Source organism: Monodelphis domestica, chromosome 1 (assembly GCF_027887165.1).
Source record: "Monodelphis domestica isolate mMonDom1 chromosome 1, mMonDom1.pri, whole genome shotgun sequence".
NCBI classification, from domain to species: Eukaryota; Metazoa; Chordata; class Mammalia; order Didelphimorphia; family Didelphidae; genus Monodelphis; species Monodelphis domestica.
The window spans coordinates 19,366,163-19,380,276 of NC_077227.1; the positions used below are offsets into that span (position 1 = coordinate 19,366,163).

The window sequence follows — 14,114 nt, forward strand, 5'->3', positions numbered from 1 at the left end:
TCCGGAGATGGAACAAGCACGGTCACATTTCACCTTGTATAGGATGACCTGGGTCAAACCCTCCCGGTGACAGAACTGTAAACTGAGGCCCGGAGAGGTTGAGCCACACAACCCTTGGGAGGTGGATGGGCTGCGACTGCAGCCCGCGTCCGCAGGTTATCGGAAGAACAGAAACCGAATTTGTTCTCGCAGGCCGCCCGGAGCAGGGAAGGCGGTGCCAGGAATAAGGGCTCACTAGAGCGCGGAACTAAACCTCTTAGGTGCGCAAGCGCAGTTGGAAAGCGCGCGTCCCCACCCGAAACCTGGCATGCCTTTTCTTTAGGGATCGGCGCATGCGTCTTCTCTGCGTTTGCGACCGCACGGCTCCAACGCCGGAAGTTATTCTCCCCCCCACTCCCACAATGCCCCGCAGGTGGCGGGGACCCGAGGATCTTTACGCGGGGATTCGGACACGCTTCTGACTCGTCTTGGGCTTCGCTACCTCTGCGGGCTGAGGGAAGACGGCTCCGGGGCCATGGCGGCAGGGGCTGCGGCGCTACTGCGCGGAGGCTGGAGGGCGTTGAGGGCACTGGACCGGCCCGCTGCCCTCCGAGCAGCTGCTGGGATCGACCGAGGGCTGTTGGGGCCGCCGCTTCCAAGGTGAGCGGAGCCGGGGGGCGATGTACAGGCCGGATCGCGCGGCCAGCGTCGGCGAAGGGCCGAGAGAAGCCCGGAACCCTGTCGGTAACGTGGCCCACACGGTCGCCGCGGGGCGCCGCGAATATGGAGCCCTTCCTCATATCCGGTTCCCTCTGGGGTCTTCCTGGCTGCAAGGGGGCCTGCAAGGATGGGCTGTGCACCCACGGAGTCCGGGTGCAAATTCTGAGTTCGCCCGGGAAACCTCAGACGTGTCCTGGCCTCCAAGTCCCCTGCGGCTCTGTTCGGGCCGGGAGCATTCACTGAACGCTTGCTTGGGGCCAGGCCCGGGGGCTGGATATCTCCACGGGCGAAGGCTACGCTGATCGTACCCAGGGGTGCCCCCAGGGCCCTACCAGTCCCGGATTTGCGGGAGAAACCTCCTCCTTCGGGCACCGAGCGGGGCGGGGAGCTTTCCTGGAGGAGTCCCTGAAACTCCCACTTCTGCAGAGTGTGGGGCTTGTTCTGGGTGGACTCCAAGGTTCTCTCCAGAACCTGCACGGGTCCCGAAGGTAGGGAAAGGACCACCGGGAGACACACGGGAGAGCGAGGGAAACCGGCGGTGTTTGAGGGGCGGGCCAAAGTTAGTTCACAGCCCTGCCCTTGAAGCTCAGAGCCGAACTGGAGGCACTTTAGATGGCATCCGGGCCAACCTCTTTTACGGGAGATGCCATGAGGCCTAAAGAAGGGATATAGCAGTTTTTCCAGAGGCCTTTGGTGCTTCCTTTTTTGTCTAGGTATCCCCAGTGATTGGCATATTGTAAATCTTTTGTTTAAAATCCTTATCTTCTGTCGTAGAATCGATACTAAGTATCAATTCCAAGGCAGAAGAACAGTAAGGGGTAGGCAATAGGACTTAAGTGACTTGTCCGGGTCACAGCTCAGAAGTAGTGTCTGAGGGCACATTACCTTCTGTCTCTAGGCCTGGCTGTCCCCTATATTGTAAACCTTTTTTTTTTTTAACCCATATATCTTTCATCTTAGAAGTAATACAGTGTATTGGTTCCAAGGCAGAAGAGTGGTAAGGGCTAGGCAATGGGAGTTAAATGACTTGCCCAGGGTCACACAGCTGGGAAGTGTCTGAGACCAGATTTGAACCTAGGACGTCCCATCTCCAGGCCTGGCTCTCAATCCACTGAGCCTCCCAGCGGCCCCCTGTAAATCTTACATGCTTGTTGATTGTTTATTGAAAAGAGTACCGGATTTAGAGTTGGAGGAGCTTGGTTTAAATTCTGACTTTGTTAACTAGGGGAAATTCTCTAATTGAACCTCAATTTTCTCATCTGCAAAATGAGGAGGTTGGACCACATGATCCTCTAAGATCTTTTTAATCTCAGTATGGCAGATACCAATCCCCTCTGATTTTTTTTCCTTTCCTCATATTTAATTGTTTATATTTGCTGATGCGTTTTATTTTTATGATCCATTGCCTTACTATTCAACCTTCATCACAAAGTACACCCCCCTTCCTCTACCATTAATTTATTAACAGAAAGAAGGGGTTTTTGTCCTTTAACTTTGATAGCATTCTAACAGTGACTGCTATATTTGGCCAGAGTTTTGTTATCTCTGCATCTTGACTTCTTTTACATTACTGTAGTAATTATGTATCTTTTTCTTTTGACTGCCTTTTTTCATTCTATAATACTTTTTACGTAGTCTTTCCTGACCTAGTAATTAAACCATAACTCATTCATCCATTTCTCAGATCATTGAATACTCAACTCTTTTCTGAGCTCTAGTATGATACCACTAATTTTTGACTTTTCAAGTTTGCAAAATTGAGCACACCATTGGCTTCTCTCAGTCAATAAGATCAAGACATAACAGCCTCTTGTCTGTCCACTCACTTGACCAGCCCTCTGGTGTAGATCCAGTTTCCTTCTTGCTTTGGACTATTGCAGAAGTCTTCTAGTTGGTTGTCTTCTTTCTTCAACTGTCTTTCTATTCTGACTTCTCTTCCATGCAGTTGACAGGGTAGGTCTGCCCATTTCACCAGTAGCTACTTCTTAGCTCCAGGATAAAATAACTATTTTAAATTGTTTGATATTTAAAATTTTACAACTTGACTCCTTCCTGCCTTTCTATGCTTACCCATTGGCCTGCTTGCTGTTCCTCTAGCATGATGCTCCATCACCTTGCCTTTGACTGTTGCCTCTGCCTAGAATACTTTTCCTCCTCACCTCCACCTCTTCTGGCTTCTTTCAAGACTGCTCAAATCCAGTCTTTTACAGTAGCTCTTACTCATCCTCAACTGCTAGTGTCCTCATGTCTGAGATTACTTGGCATCTGTACATGTATTATTCTTCTAGAGCTGAGGGTTTTTTAAACCTTTTCTTTCTTAGTAACAACTCTAATACAGAATGACAAGGACTAGGCCAGGGGTGGCGAAGGTTTTCAAGTTCTTGGGTTCAAGCTCCCTGTGAGGGCTGCCCTCTGTGCCCCCCCCCCCCTCATATTCCCCTCATTGCCATGGAGAGAGGAGGAAGGAAATCCTCACTTTGGGCAGCTGGACAGAGAGTTGGGACATGCAAAAAATGTCCTGGGGCTGAGAGGATGGGGAACTGCACAGGTGCCAATATATCACCAATGCTGGACTAGACATTAAGGAAGGGTTAAGTGATTTGCCTCGAGTCACACTGCTAGGGTGTCTGAGGCCAGATTTCAATCTGTTCTCCCGAGTCTAGACCTAGTTCTTTAGCTACTTAGCCATCTAGCTATGTGTCTCCCAGGTGGGGAGCCCCCTCAGCTCCCCTACATTTTGTCTCCTGAGCTCCTTGAGGGCAAGGGCGTTGTGTGTCCCCAGTGATAAGGTGTGACATGACACATGGTAAGCACTTAGAAAATGCTTATTGATTGAAGGCATTTATCCCATCTTTTGTGTCGTGATGTTGATTGTCCTTTATGTTACACATGTGTATCTTCTTGAAGATTTTGACGTTACTTCGGCACCACTGACAGAATGGCCTCTTTACCTCAAAGCACCCCCCCTCCCCCCTTAGCACTTTCAGGTTTACAAACTGTTTCAGAGGTAGTGCAAGCATCCTCATCCCACTCACAGTTGAGGACAGGTAGAAAAAGGTCATGTATTTACATATGGTGACTAATGGGACTTGAACCTTGCTCTCCTGTTTAAAGGCACACATTCAGCTACCATAGACTGGAAATGGTTGGGTTTTTCTCCCCTAAATTGCCTCTTCTGAAATCTGAGACATCGTAGCCTAGGCCTTAATACTTAGTAGTTCTGTGACCTTGTTGGCGAAGCTGTGGCACACGTGCTCAGCTGGCATTGGGGAAGCTGCTCTGATCCCCCTCTTCTCAGCACCCGGGGGCATTTTTTTGTATGTCTTGTTCCTCTGTCCTGCCACCCAAAGCTAACACTTTCTCCTTCAACTCTTCAATAATGAGGGCTCACAGACAGCTTGAATTTGCCCTCTCTGCACTCTTAACTGGAAAAAATTCACCAGCCTTGCCATGTAATGACCCTCATCTGTTTTTTTTTTTCATCAGTAGAACTTCCTTTGTAATCCTTGTACTACCTGCCTCAGAGACTTGTGTGATTAAGTTCCTTGGGGGTTCATGCTTTACAAATGTGGGTGAATGTTAATTTCAAGAGACTGGCTCTTTGTAATGAACAAACGCTGAATCTAAACAGAGCTTTTATTCAAAGCAGTTCTATCTGTGCATTGGAGAGATTTATGAAAGACTGTACTCTATCTAATGTTCCAAAGAAGCCCTTGACATCATACATTCGATTTGTAATGGATCGGCAACCCCAATTTAAAGAACAAAATCCAGGTAAGTTACTTTTTATGGACGCCTACTTCTTCATGGCACCTTAAGGAAATAACATAGAAAAGAAGGCAGGAGATTTACCGCGAATCTGGATCTGCCATTGTCAGGCAGGAGAATGTCACTTAAACTTTCTATTTGCTTAGTTGTAACAAGGAGGCAAACTATAGAACCCATGCCCCTCCCTACTGTGATGACAACAAGAGTAAGTGAAAGGCTTTGAGTTTTTCAGAAGCTATTTAACTTTGAAAATAAATAATTTTCATGAGGTTTTAAAAAGAGGTTCCCCGATGAGTAACCAGAGATGAGTTGTCAGGCTATATCTGTGCGAAGATGCCATGTGAGGCTAGAGGTTGGCCCAGGCTTCTCTTTTATGTCTTGATTCTCAGCAGTTTTATGGCACTGCAGGGATCTGATATAGTGACCCCTAACTAAAGAAGAACAGCAAGATTGTCATGCATGAAGGCAGAGAAACCACAGAGAGTGGCTGTTGTTTCCATTCATAGTTTTATGTAAAGCTTTTGTGGTTCTGGTGAAGTCTCTTCTGATACTTCCTCGTGGCATAGATGACCTCAGATGTTTGAAGACTATGCCAGTGGAGCACAAATGGTCAAAGGTCCTACTAACCTGGAAAGAGCTTCACGTCCAAGGACCATGGTAGCCCAGTTCAGAGAGATTTCATCACCAGGCTTGCCACAGGCTGATGAAGTTTCTCAAGGACAGTATCCATTATTCAGTAGCTTTTAGTAAATGTGTCCTCTGCTCCAGATGCTATGCTTGGTGCCCTGGGATAGATTAGTAAGAGTTTAGAAGGCTCGAATTCTGTTTGTTCAGGAGAGTACCTACGTGGACGAAGTCAAAGGCGTTTGAGGTAATAAAGTGGCATCACAGCAGCAGGTCGTAGTGGGAGCAAGTGAGGAGGATCACATGGTATTTGTCTACTGGTCTGAACAGCATTTGAAGGAAGCAGTAACTCATCTAAGACTGCTATAAATCTTTGACTTTCTGAAAGGCTAAAGACACTCATACATTTGATATCATTTATCTGCCTCAACCATAAAGAAGAGAAAACCATAGCAGCACATGTTAAAGAAGCTGGAGCAAGTAATCTGTCCCTTTAAACTAGGTCACATGCTCCAACTTTATTGTGGCCAGGCAGAGGGGAAAATGTCCTTTTAAAAAACTTGGATCTCACTCTTGTTGAGGGAAGAGATGTGGGAGTAATGGAAGAATTTGAGGATAATTCAATATGTTTGAAGTTATTTTTATGAAGAAATATAAGGTATCTCAAATAAGATCAGTGGAGCATTTTTGTAAGATACTTGATATAAATCTTACAGTGATTTGGAGCCCAGCCTGATCTATCTGCTCTTCTGAAGTTCATCATGGACATGATTTCAGTTTAACATATCTGAGAAATTATATATGGTGACCATCAATTAAAAGTCAGGAAAGACTTGAGGACTTTGAAGCTGCTTAGAAAACCTTTGTTTTGGATCATTTGACTCAAGATAATAGCATTTTAGGTTATTGGCATAGTGATATCATAGAATATATATTTGCTTAGGAGAAGATACCACTGAATTATACTTTTTTAGATATTTTTAGTCACAAGAAAACTAAAATTGTAATGTTTAATTTCATTCTTCAGATTTGAAGAACACAGAAGTGATTAGGATGCTTGCTCAAGTCTGGAGAGAGCTTCCAGCATCAGAGAAGAAAGTGAGTGTTCTCTTTGCCACCACTCTGGGCTGTTTCTGGTGTCTTGAATTTTAGAGGTCAGATGGCCAATGGATTGGCTGGTGGTCGAGGGCTATGAAAAACCTCAGTCTCGTAACCTGTATTTGTCAGGGACTCCATAGCATACTTGGTAAGAATACTTAGTCCAAAAACCTTGGGTCCAAGCCTCAGGTTCAATATTTCTTGGCTCTAAATCTGGGTTAGTCACTTCACTTTCCTTTGCCTTAAAAACTGGAATATGAGGACACTAACACTTTGAGTCCACCTCCCAAGTGGATATAGGAAAAGTGTCTCGTGTATTTGAATTGTGCTGTAGAAATAGGAGCCCTTAGGGCTATTAAGTCCATCCCTAGATACCATATAGATTGAAGCAACTAGAAATATTGAGGCAGCTATGCTTGGGTTTTATGCAAAGCAGATTTAGGAAAGGATACACCCTTTAAAAAAAATCCTTTTTTAGTGATCAAAAATCTATTTTTCCTCCTTCCTACCTTCTCCCATTAGGAGTAAAATCCCACACTCTTGTAGTAATTATGCATAGTCCAAGTACATCTTTTTCAATATGCAAAGATGATTTTAAGAAAACCTTTGGGCTTGTAAAAATGTTGTTTCTCTTTAGTAAAGAGTATTACTTTTGAGGTACAATTTAATTTTGGGTAAAAATTTCATTTAAATTGTCTACTATAGTCAAATAAGGTATACATGATGCCAACATGTTTAACTCCTCCCTAGTAACTGAAGTTCCCTTTGCCTAAAGTGATGCAGCTTTTTTCCTACTAAGTTTGGGGTGATATACTCAATTGAAACAGCTTAGTGATAATGGTTCTTTGACTGTTATGCTTTTGTATATTTAGGTATATGAAGACGCTACCAAGGCAGATTTTAAATTATACCAAGAACAGGTCTCTAAATATAAAGCAGAGCTCAAGGTTGGTGAAAAAAGAAATTTGAAAGTCGAGAGGCGGCGAAAAAAGGCTAGAAAAGAAATAGTAAAGAAAAAAAGAGTGAGTATAAGTCTAGTTTCCTCTGACAAAGGATCAGAGTTAACATAAATGTGTAGCTCTTTGTACTTTTTTTCTGATAGTGTTTTGTTTTTAAAGTTTTCCTCATTATAAATTTGAAAAATATGAACATTTCCCTAATAAAGAATGGGAAAAAAATTATTGGAAGCTATGTCTTTCACTATACACAACTTATATTTTTGTTTTGTTTTTGTATATCTTATATTAAACATGATAATTTTAGTACCATATTCTTTGCCTGTGTGTGTGTGTGTGTGTGTGTGTGTGTGTGTGTGTGTGTGTGTATTAATCTCTGCTGTTTAGAATAGTTCCTCATTAGTTTGGATTATTTAGGACTGAGAGCAATCTAACTAGGTACAAGTCTGGATATCTAATTTCACTGTATTATCGACCTCCAACCTTTAGTGGCTCTTGTTCACTGGCCTCATTGCATTTGGCCTTGGAGATACTGATGAATAAGACATCAGGGAGCAAGCACAGTAACTCTTTTTCCCATCACTGATGTCTTCTCCCAACTTCAAGATCATTCTTCCAAAGTGTTTCCATCTCTGTTTCTTGTCATCTTAGTAAATGATTTGAATGTTTATGTTGACAATAATTTGACATCCTGTGACTTAATTCTAGTGATATCTTATTTTTTATGTAGATACTTAAGGTTTACTGGATGTTCAAAATTGGAAATAGCATATATATGTGATCAAATTATGAGTGAGTTCCTGATGATGCCCAAACTGACTTTCTTTTTTAAAATACAGAATGAGTTGGTGAACTTATTTTTTTATGGCTTGCAAAGTATTTTATTTTATTTTAAAATTTTATTTATTTAATTAATTTAGAGTGTTTTTCAGTGGTTGCATGATTCATGTTCTTTCCTTCCCCCCTCCCATAGCCAACAAGCAATTCCATTGAGTTATACATGCATCATTGATCAAGACCCATTTTCATATTAATATTTGCAATAGAATGATCTTTAGTCTACATCCCCATTGAACCACATGATCAATCATATGTTTTTCTTCTGCGTTTCTGCTCCCACAGTTCTTTCTCTGGGTATGAATAGCATCTCCCTCATAAGTCCCTCCGGATTGTCCCGGATCATTGCATTGCTGCTAGTAGCAAAGTCAGTTACATCTGATTGTGCCACAGTGTATCTGTCTCTGTGTACAGTGTTCTCCTGGTTCTGCTTCTTTCACTCTGAGTCAGTTCATGGAGGTTGTTCCAGTTCAGTGGAACAGTTCATTACTCCAGTTCATTATTCCTTTGAGCACAATAGTATTCCATCACCAACAGATACCACAGTTTGTTCAGCCATTCCCCAATCGAGGGACACCTCATTTTCCAATTTTTTGCCATCATAAAGAGCATGACTATGAGTATTTTTGTACAACATTTTTTCTCTATTTTCTTTTTTTGGGTACAAACCTAGCAGTGGTTGGTATGGCTGGATCAAAGGGCAGATAGTCTTTTAGCATCCTTTGGGCATAGTTCCAAATTGCTTTCCAGGATGGTTGGATCAATTCACGACTCCACCAGCAATGCATTAGTGTCCCAATTTTGCCACATCCCCTCCAGCATTTATTACTTTCCTTTGGTGAGCTCATTTAAAAACAACATGAGTTTGTGTTCAGCTGCCATACTTGGTCTGACTTTCTTTTTGACATCATACCTTTGAAGAGTTTTATATATAAAGCAAAGATATTTCATCTTAAAATTGATCATATTTTTGGAAACTTGTTCATATGAATAGAGAATTCAAAACAGCATTTTGTCAGTGCATAATTGGAAACTAACTTTAGTTAAAAACATCTTGAAATTGGAATTGCATCTAACTTTTAAGCCTAATTTAATACAGATTTATTTTCTTTTATCCTATCTCCCCCATCTTCCTATTGACAACATGAAAATGAAACCTTTTATTAGAGATTTTCCTAGAAAATTTTTTTTCTCCACTTACCTATTCTTTTTTAAATTTTGGCTACTTTGGTTTTGTTTGTGTAAAAACATAATTTGTTTTTCACACTCGGGAGCATACATTCCATCTTCTATGACTCTTAACATCCTTTGTTTGGTCATGAACTGCTCCCCTACTTATAGGTCTAACAGGTAATTTTTTTTGTTCCACTTTTGTTAATGATACCACCCTTTACGTACTTATTTGGAGCTTTTCTTGGTATGCATTGTGAGGTGTTGGACTATATCTAATTTTTGTAGTCTGTTTTCCCAGAAACTTCTAACTCTTCTTTTTGTTATTCAGGAGTTAACAGTCTTTGGAAAACCCAAAAGACCTCGCTCAGGTTATAATATTTTCATTTCTGAAAACTTTAAGGAATCACGGGGACTTCCAGCACAGGTAAAACAAAATAATATTTGATAATTATGTAATATCATGAACATTAACTTATCCTTAAGTTTAATAAATAAGCACCAACATCATCATTTTGTAGATAATTTTTAAAGCCTCAATTTCTTAACTGATATAACTAAGGTTACAAGGTCACAAATTCAGAACTTCTCATCCTGGATCTAGTCTTCTACTGTAGAACCATATCAGAGTTACATTGGAATCTAAAATTTGAGGGTCATTGAGTCATTCACTAGACAAATCCATGCCGCATATCAGGTATTGATGAGTGCCAAGTCATAAAAAACAGTAATGAAAATTTCCATGGAGTTTATTTTTTTGACAATTTTTTCCTGTTATTCCATTCTATTTGCAAGTCTTAATTGGTCAGAATTTCAGAAATACTTAAAAAAATTTTTTGCTTATAGACTTAAATTAGAGATAATCTCATTTATAAGATCATAGATTTAAAGCTGAAAGAGACTTTAGAGATTGTCTAGTTCAACTCTCTTATTTTACAGACAAGTAAATGAAGGCTTTTAGAGGGAAAGTAGTTCTGTCACGATCTTAAAGGTCCAGCGGGGAATAGACCCCAAAACTTCTTATTCTAGGGCCAACAATATTTTACAGGTGAGGCATTTCTGGTGCAGATCAAATGACTTGTCCAGGACCAAAGAAGTTAGAGTGAGCCTCAGAGATTTATATGCGTGTAGACTGACAAAAATGTTTCAAAATGAGCCATAGAAATGCAAAGAATGAAAAATCCTGTAAATTTTTGCAATTGGTGTGAATATATTCCTGGTTTTTGAGTGTTTTCCTTTTTGTGTTACAAAGGTCAACAGCTACATTTTTAACATTTAGTTCAAAGCATAGCTTCAGTTTATTGTAAAATGATATTAGAAACTGGTCATGTTGATTATTCTCTTAGAAAATATTTGGATTTCTTGAGTTCCAAGAGGAACCATGCAATTATAAGTTATTTTTATTTTGTTTCTTTTCCTTGGAACTAACCAAAAGTATGTTAATTTTTAGGAAATGCTGAAGATTTTAAATAAAGAGTGGAAAAATCTGTCATCATCTCGAAAGCAGGTAGGATCATGGGATTATAGATTTAGATTTGGATTAAGTTTTTATTGCTTGGAGAGACCTTAGAAGTTATTTATTCAGTCCCCACATTTTACAGATGAGGAAATTGAGGTTTAGGGAAATCAAACAACTTGATCAAGGCCATTCAGTTTGTAAATGCAGAATTTGAACCAAGTTCTCTAGACTCCAAATCCTTTATGACAAAATTTTTAATTTCAAAATAGAATATCTTTTCAAAGTTTGATGTACAAAGAACTTGATGCTGTTTATAGGACATTTAAAAGATTTTGAAAGAACTTTTGTGTTTGTTAATAGGCAACTGGGCCTGGGCCTGTGATTTTATTAGTATAGGGAACTCCCAAGTGAGGAAACTCCCTTCATGACTGAAGTCAGTAGCCCCTCTGCTGTATCTGCTTTCTGAATATTTATCTAGAGCATTGAGAACGTGAGTGACTTGCTCAGGATCATGCAGCCATCGTGTGTCAGAGGTGGGACTTGGGAGACCCCAGGTCTTTTTGATTTTGAGGCTAGCTCTATCCATAGTGGCATTTTGCTTTTCTCTTAGATTACTATAAAATGTTTTGTTTTTTTTCTCCCCTTGACTTAAAATGATTTTTATGCAAATTTATGTACATCCGTAGTATGTACAACTATGTACATAAATATGCATAAATTCCACAAACTTACCTCCTCTAACCCAAGAATGATGAATTTTCTTCTTTAAAAAAATGTTTATTGATACATAAAGGTTATTTCATAAATATCCCCTATATAACAAAAAGAATACAGTTAAGAAAAATGAATTGGCACATTGGCCATGCCTGACAACATATTCTTATAATTCACTCCCTTTCTCTAGACTTTACTGATAGTCATTTTGGGGCAGCTAGGTAGCACGATGGATAAAGCACCAGGCCTGGAGTCAAGAGGACCTGGGTTCAAATTTAGCCTCGGATACTTCCTGGCTTATGTGGCCCAGGGCAAGGCACTTAACCCCGATTGCCTAGCTTTTCCTTACTGCTCATCTGTCTTAGTATGATAGTATGGCAGAAGGATAGGGATTTTATACAAATAACAAAAGGCCTAATAGTCCTTTTAAGGCCTAGTTGGTCACTGCATTGATCAGGTGTCTGATGTGTTTAAAGAGTGTCCTTTATATTGCTGTCATCATTCAAAATTGTGCTTCTGGTTCTGCTTCCTTATTTACTGGTTCACACAAGTTTTCCAAAGTTCCTCAGAGGTTCTCATGCTTTTCACTTCTTATGGATCCATAGTATCCCACTAATTCATAAAGCACAGATCCGTCATTTCTCAAGTTGATGGACATCAACTTTTCAGTTTGCCTTGTATTTTTTTCTATCAAAAAAAAGTGCTACTATGACTGTATTTGTCCACATGGGACCTTTTTGTCTTTGATCACCTGTGGGTTATTGTGGTATCAAAGGCTGTGACTTTGTTGATGAACTCTTTCATCTGTGGAGATATATCCTCATTGATCCTTTTCTTTCCTCTCCCTTTTTCCAACTTTCTATTATCATTCCTTCTCTTCTGGAGGTGGTGACTACCACCAATATTATGTGAGATAATATACGTGACATAGGGTTAGCTATTCCAGAGAGAAAAGGAACTTTGCCCTGAGAAATTACTGAACAATTATATATTCCTTCCTCAGGTATACATGCAACTTGCTGAAGATGATAAAATTCGTTATACAAATGAAATTAAATCGTGGGAAGAAAAAATGATTGAAATTGGACGGGAAGATCTTTTGCGCTTTAGGAAACTAAAAGACAAAATTGGAAAAGGCCTTGAAGATATCTATTGATATTTGTATCTTCATAGTGAATATGAGAAATATTCAAGAAACCAATCAGGTCTCTCACTACGCAGAACTGTGGCAAAATTTCTAAAAATGATGCTGATGAACATTTTATATTAATCCGTTTTTGTTAAAACATGGACTTCAGCCAGTATGCTGACATTTTGTATTAGCACCTAGTTGTGGATACTCAACTGGTATATATTCAGTCCAGATTCAGAAAAAGTTTGGTTTTGGAACTACTGAATACCAAAAAAAGTCATCAAGGTGTAAGAGGAATTAATTTATCCTTTCTTAGATAAGGATAAATCAAACTGTGAAATATTTTTGATACTGGATGACAACTCTGGAGAAAGTATTTTTTTGTTTCCTCATGAGGAAACAAGCACTTGCTTTCCTCAGATTGTCTTAAATTATAAAAGCCACAGTGTTCTAAGCTATCACTGTTGTGTATTTTTAAAGAGTAAGGGATTGACCTAGGTGAATTTCAATACCTAGGCAAGTTCTAGTTCCTAGATAATAATAGCCCATGTAGTATTCCAGGATGATGAGTAGACGTACATACAATTGCTGATTTCATTTATGGCTTTTTAAGAAACTACTGAAGGATTTGTAAGGTTTTGCATCCTTTTTTTTTTGTAAAGTAAAAATTATGTATCCACTGTGCACATTGATGTTTCTATTGAAGAAAATAAAATCATCTAATGTGCTCCACCTAATTTACATACTTAAATATGTTCTAAAAACAATGTTAGAGCCTTTTCTTTTAGGGGGTAGTATGTGTGTGTGTATGTTTTTTGTTTTTTTTTTTAAGTCAAGTATTTTGTGCCTATTATTTGCCAGGTACTAGGCTTGAGCACTGGGTTGGTGATGTGGGACTAGAACTCAGAAGTGTAAATAGAGAAAGATCTGGAAAGCATCTGCATAGAGAAAATAAGTCTTGAGGAAGCTTTTGAAGTCACTAAATGAGATAGGTAGAGAGGGTGACAGAACCTTGGGGAGCATTTGTAGTTTGCCTGCCTGCGTAATGTAGAGAAACCAGTAAGGAATGTCGAAGAATGAAAGAAGAGCTTCCCGAGACTACGGGGGAGTGAACCACTGGTCAGACGTTGTGGAGGACGTGGGTGAGAACTGAGGAAAGACGGTCAGATTTTACATTTGGGAGATTATCCTTAATTTTGAAGAGTTGTTTTGGTTTAGTGATGAAATCAGAATCCAATTTGCAAAGGATTGAGAAGTAAGTGAGAGGAAAGAGTGAAGAAAGGAAGTGTAGGCAGCATCCTAAAAGAATCTGAAGGCTGGTCTTCCTCATTTGAAGTACAGAATCCACTCTGAAATGCTGCCTTTTTTTTTTTTACTAAAACCCTCACCTTCCATCTTGGAATCAATACTGTGCATTGGTTGTAGGCAATGGGGGGTTAAGTGATTTGCTCAGGATCACACAGTTGGGAAGTGTCTGAGGCCAGATTTGAACCTAGGACCTCCCGTCTCTAGGCCTGGTTCTCAATCCACTGAGTTACCCAGCTGCCCGCTGAAATGCTGCCTCTTTGCAGGATGCAATAAACAGTACATCATCCGCAATGTAGGACAAAGGTAAAAATCACTTATGATTTCTCATGTTTGAAGAATGAGAACTAAG

At 40.1% G+C, this 14,114-nt stretch overlaps 1 protein-coding gene across 1 annotated transcript; it reads left to right on the top strand.

The window, feature by feature from the left end:
• Positions 1–335: 335 nt before the first annotated feature.
• Positions 336–13,189, top strand: TFAM (transcription factor A, mitochondrial). The gene is made up of 7 exons (XM_007478336.3): positions 336–639; positions 4,349–4,473; positions 6,119–6,189; positions 7,062–7,211; positions 9,484–9,579; positions 10,603–10,659; positions 12,329–13,189. The coding sequence occupies exons 1-7, from the start codon at positions 515–517 to the stop codon at positions 12,479–12,481; spliced, it is 777 nt and encodes a 258-aa protein (XP_007478398.1). The 5' UTR covers positions 336–514; the 3' UTR covers positions 12,482–13,189.
• The last annotated feature ends 925 nt before the right edge of the window (positions 13,190–14,114 follow it).

Bases quoted from the DNA above. Each gene is read 5' to 3' on its own strand.
- TFAM (XM_007478336.3), top strand. From the start codon at position 515: ATGGCGGCAGGGGCTGCGGCGCTACTGCGCGGAGGCTGGAGGGCGTTG. The intron at 4,474-6,118 runs GTAAGTTACTTT...TTCATTCTTCAG, and splicing joins ATTTAAAGAACAAAATCCAG to ATTTGAAGAACACAGAAGTG. The intron at 7,212-9,483 runs GTGAGTATAAGT...TTTGTTATTCAG, and splicing joins AAATAGTAAAGAAAAAAAGA to GAGTTAACAGTCTTTGGAAA.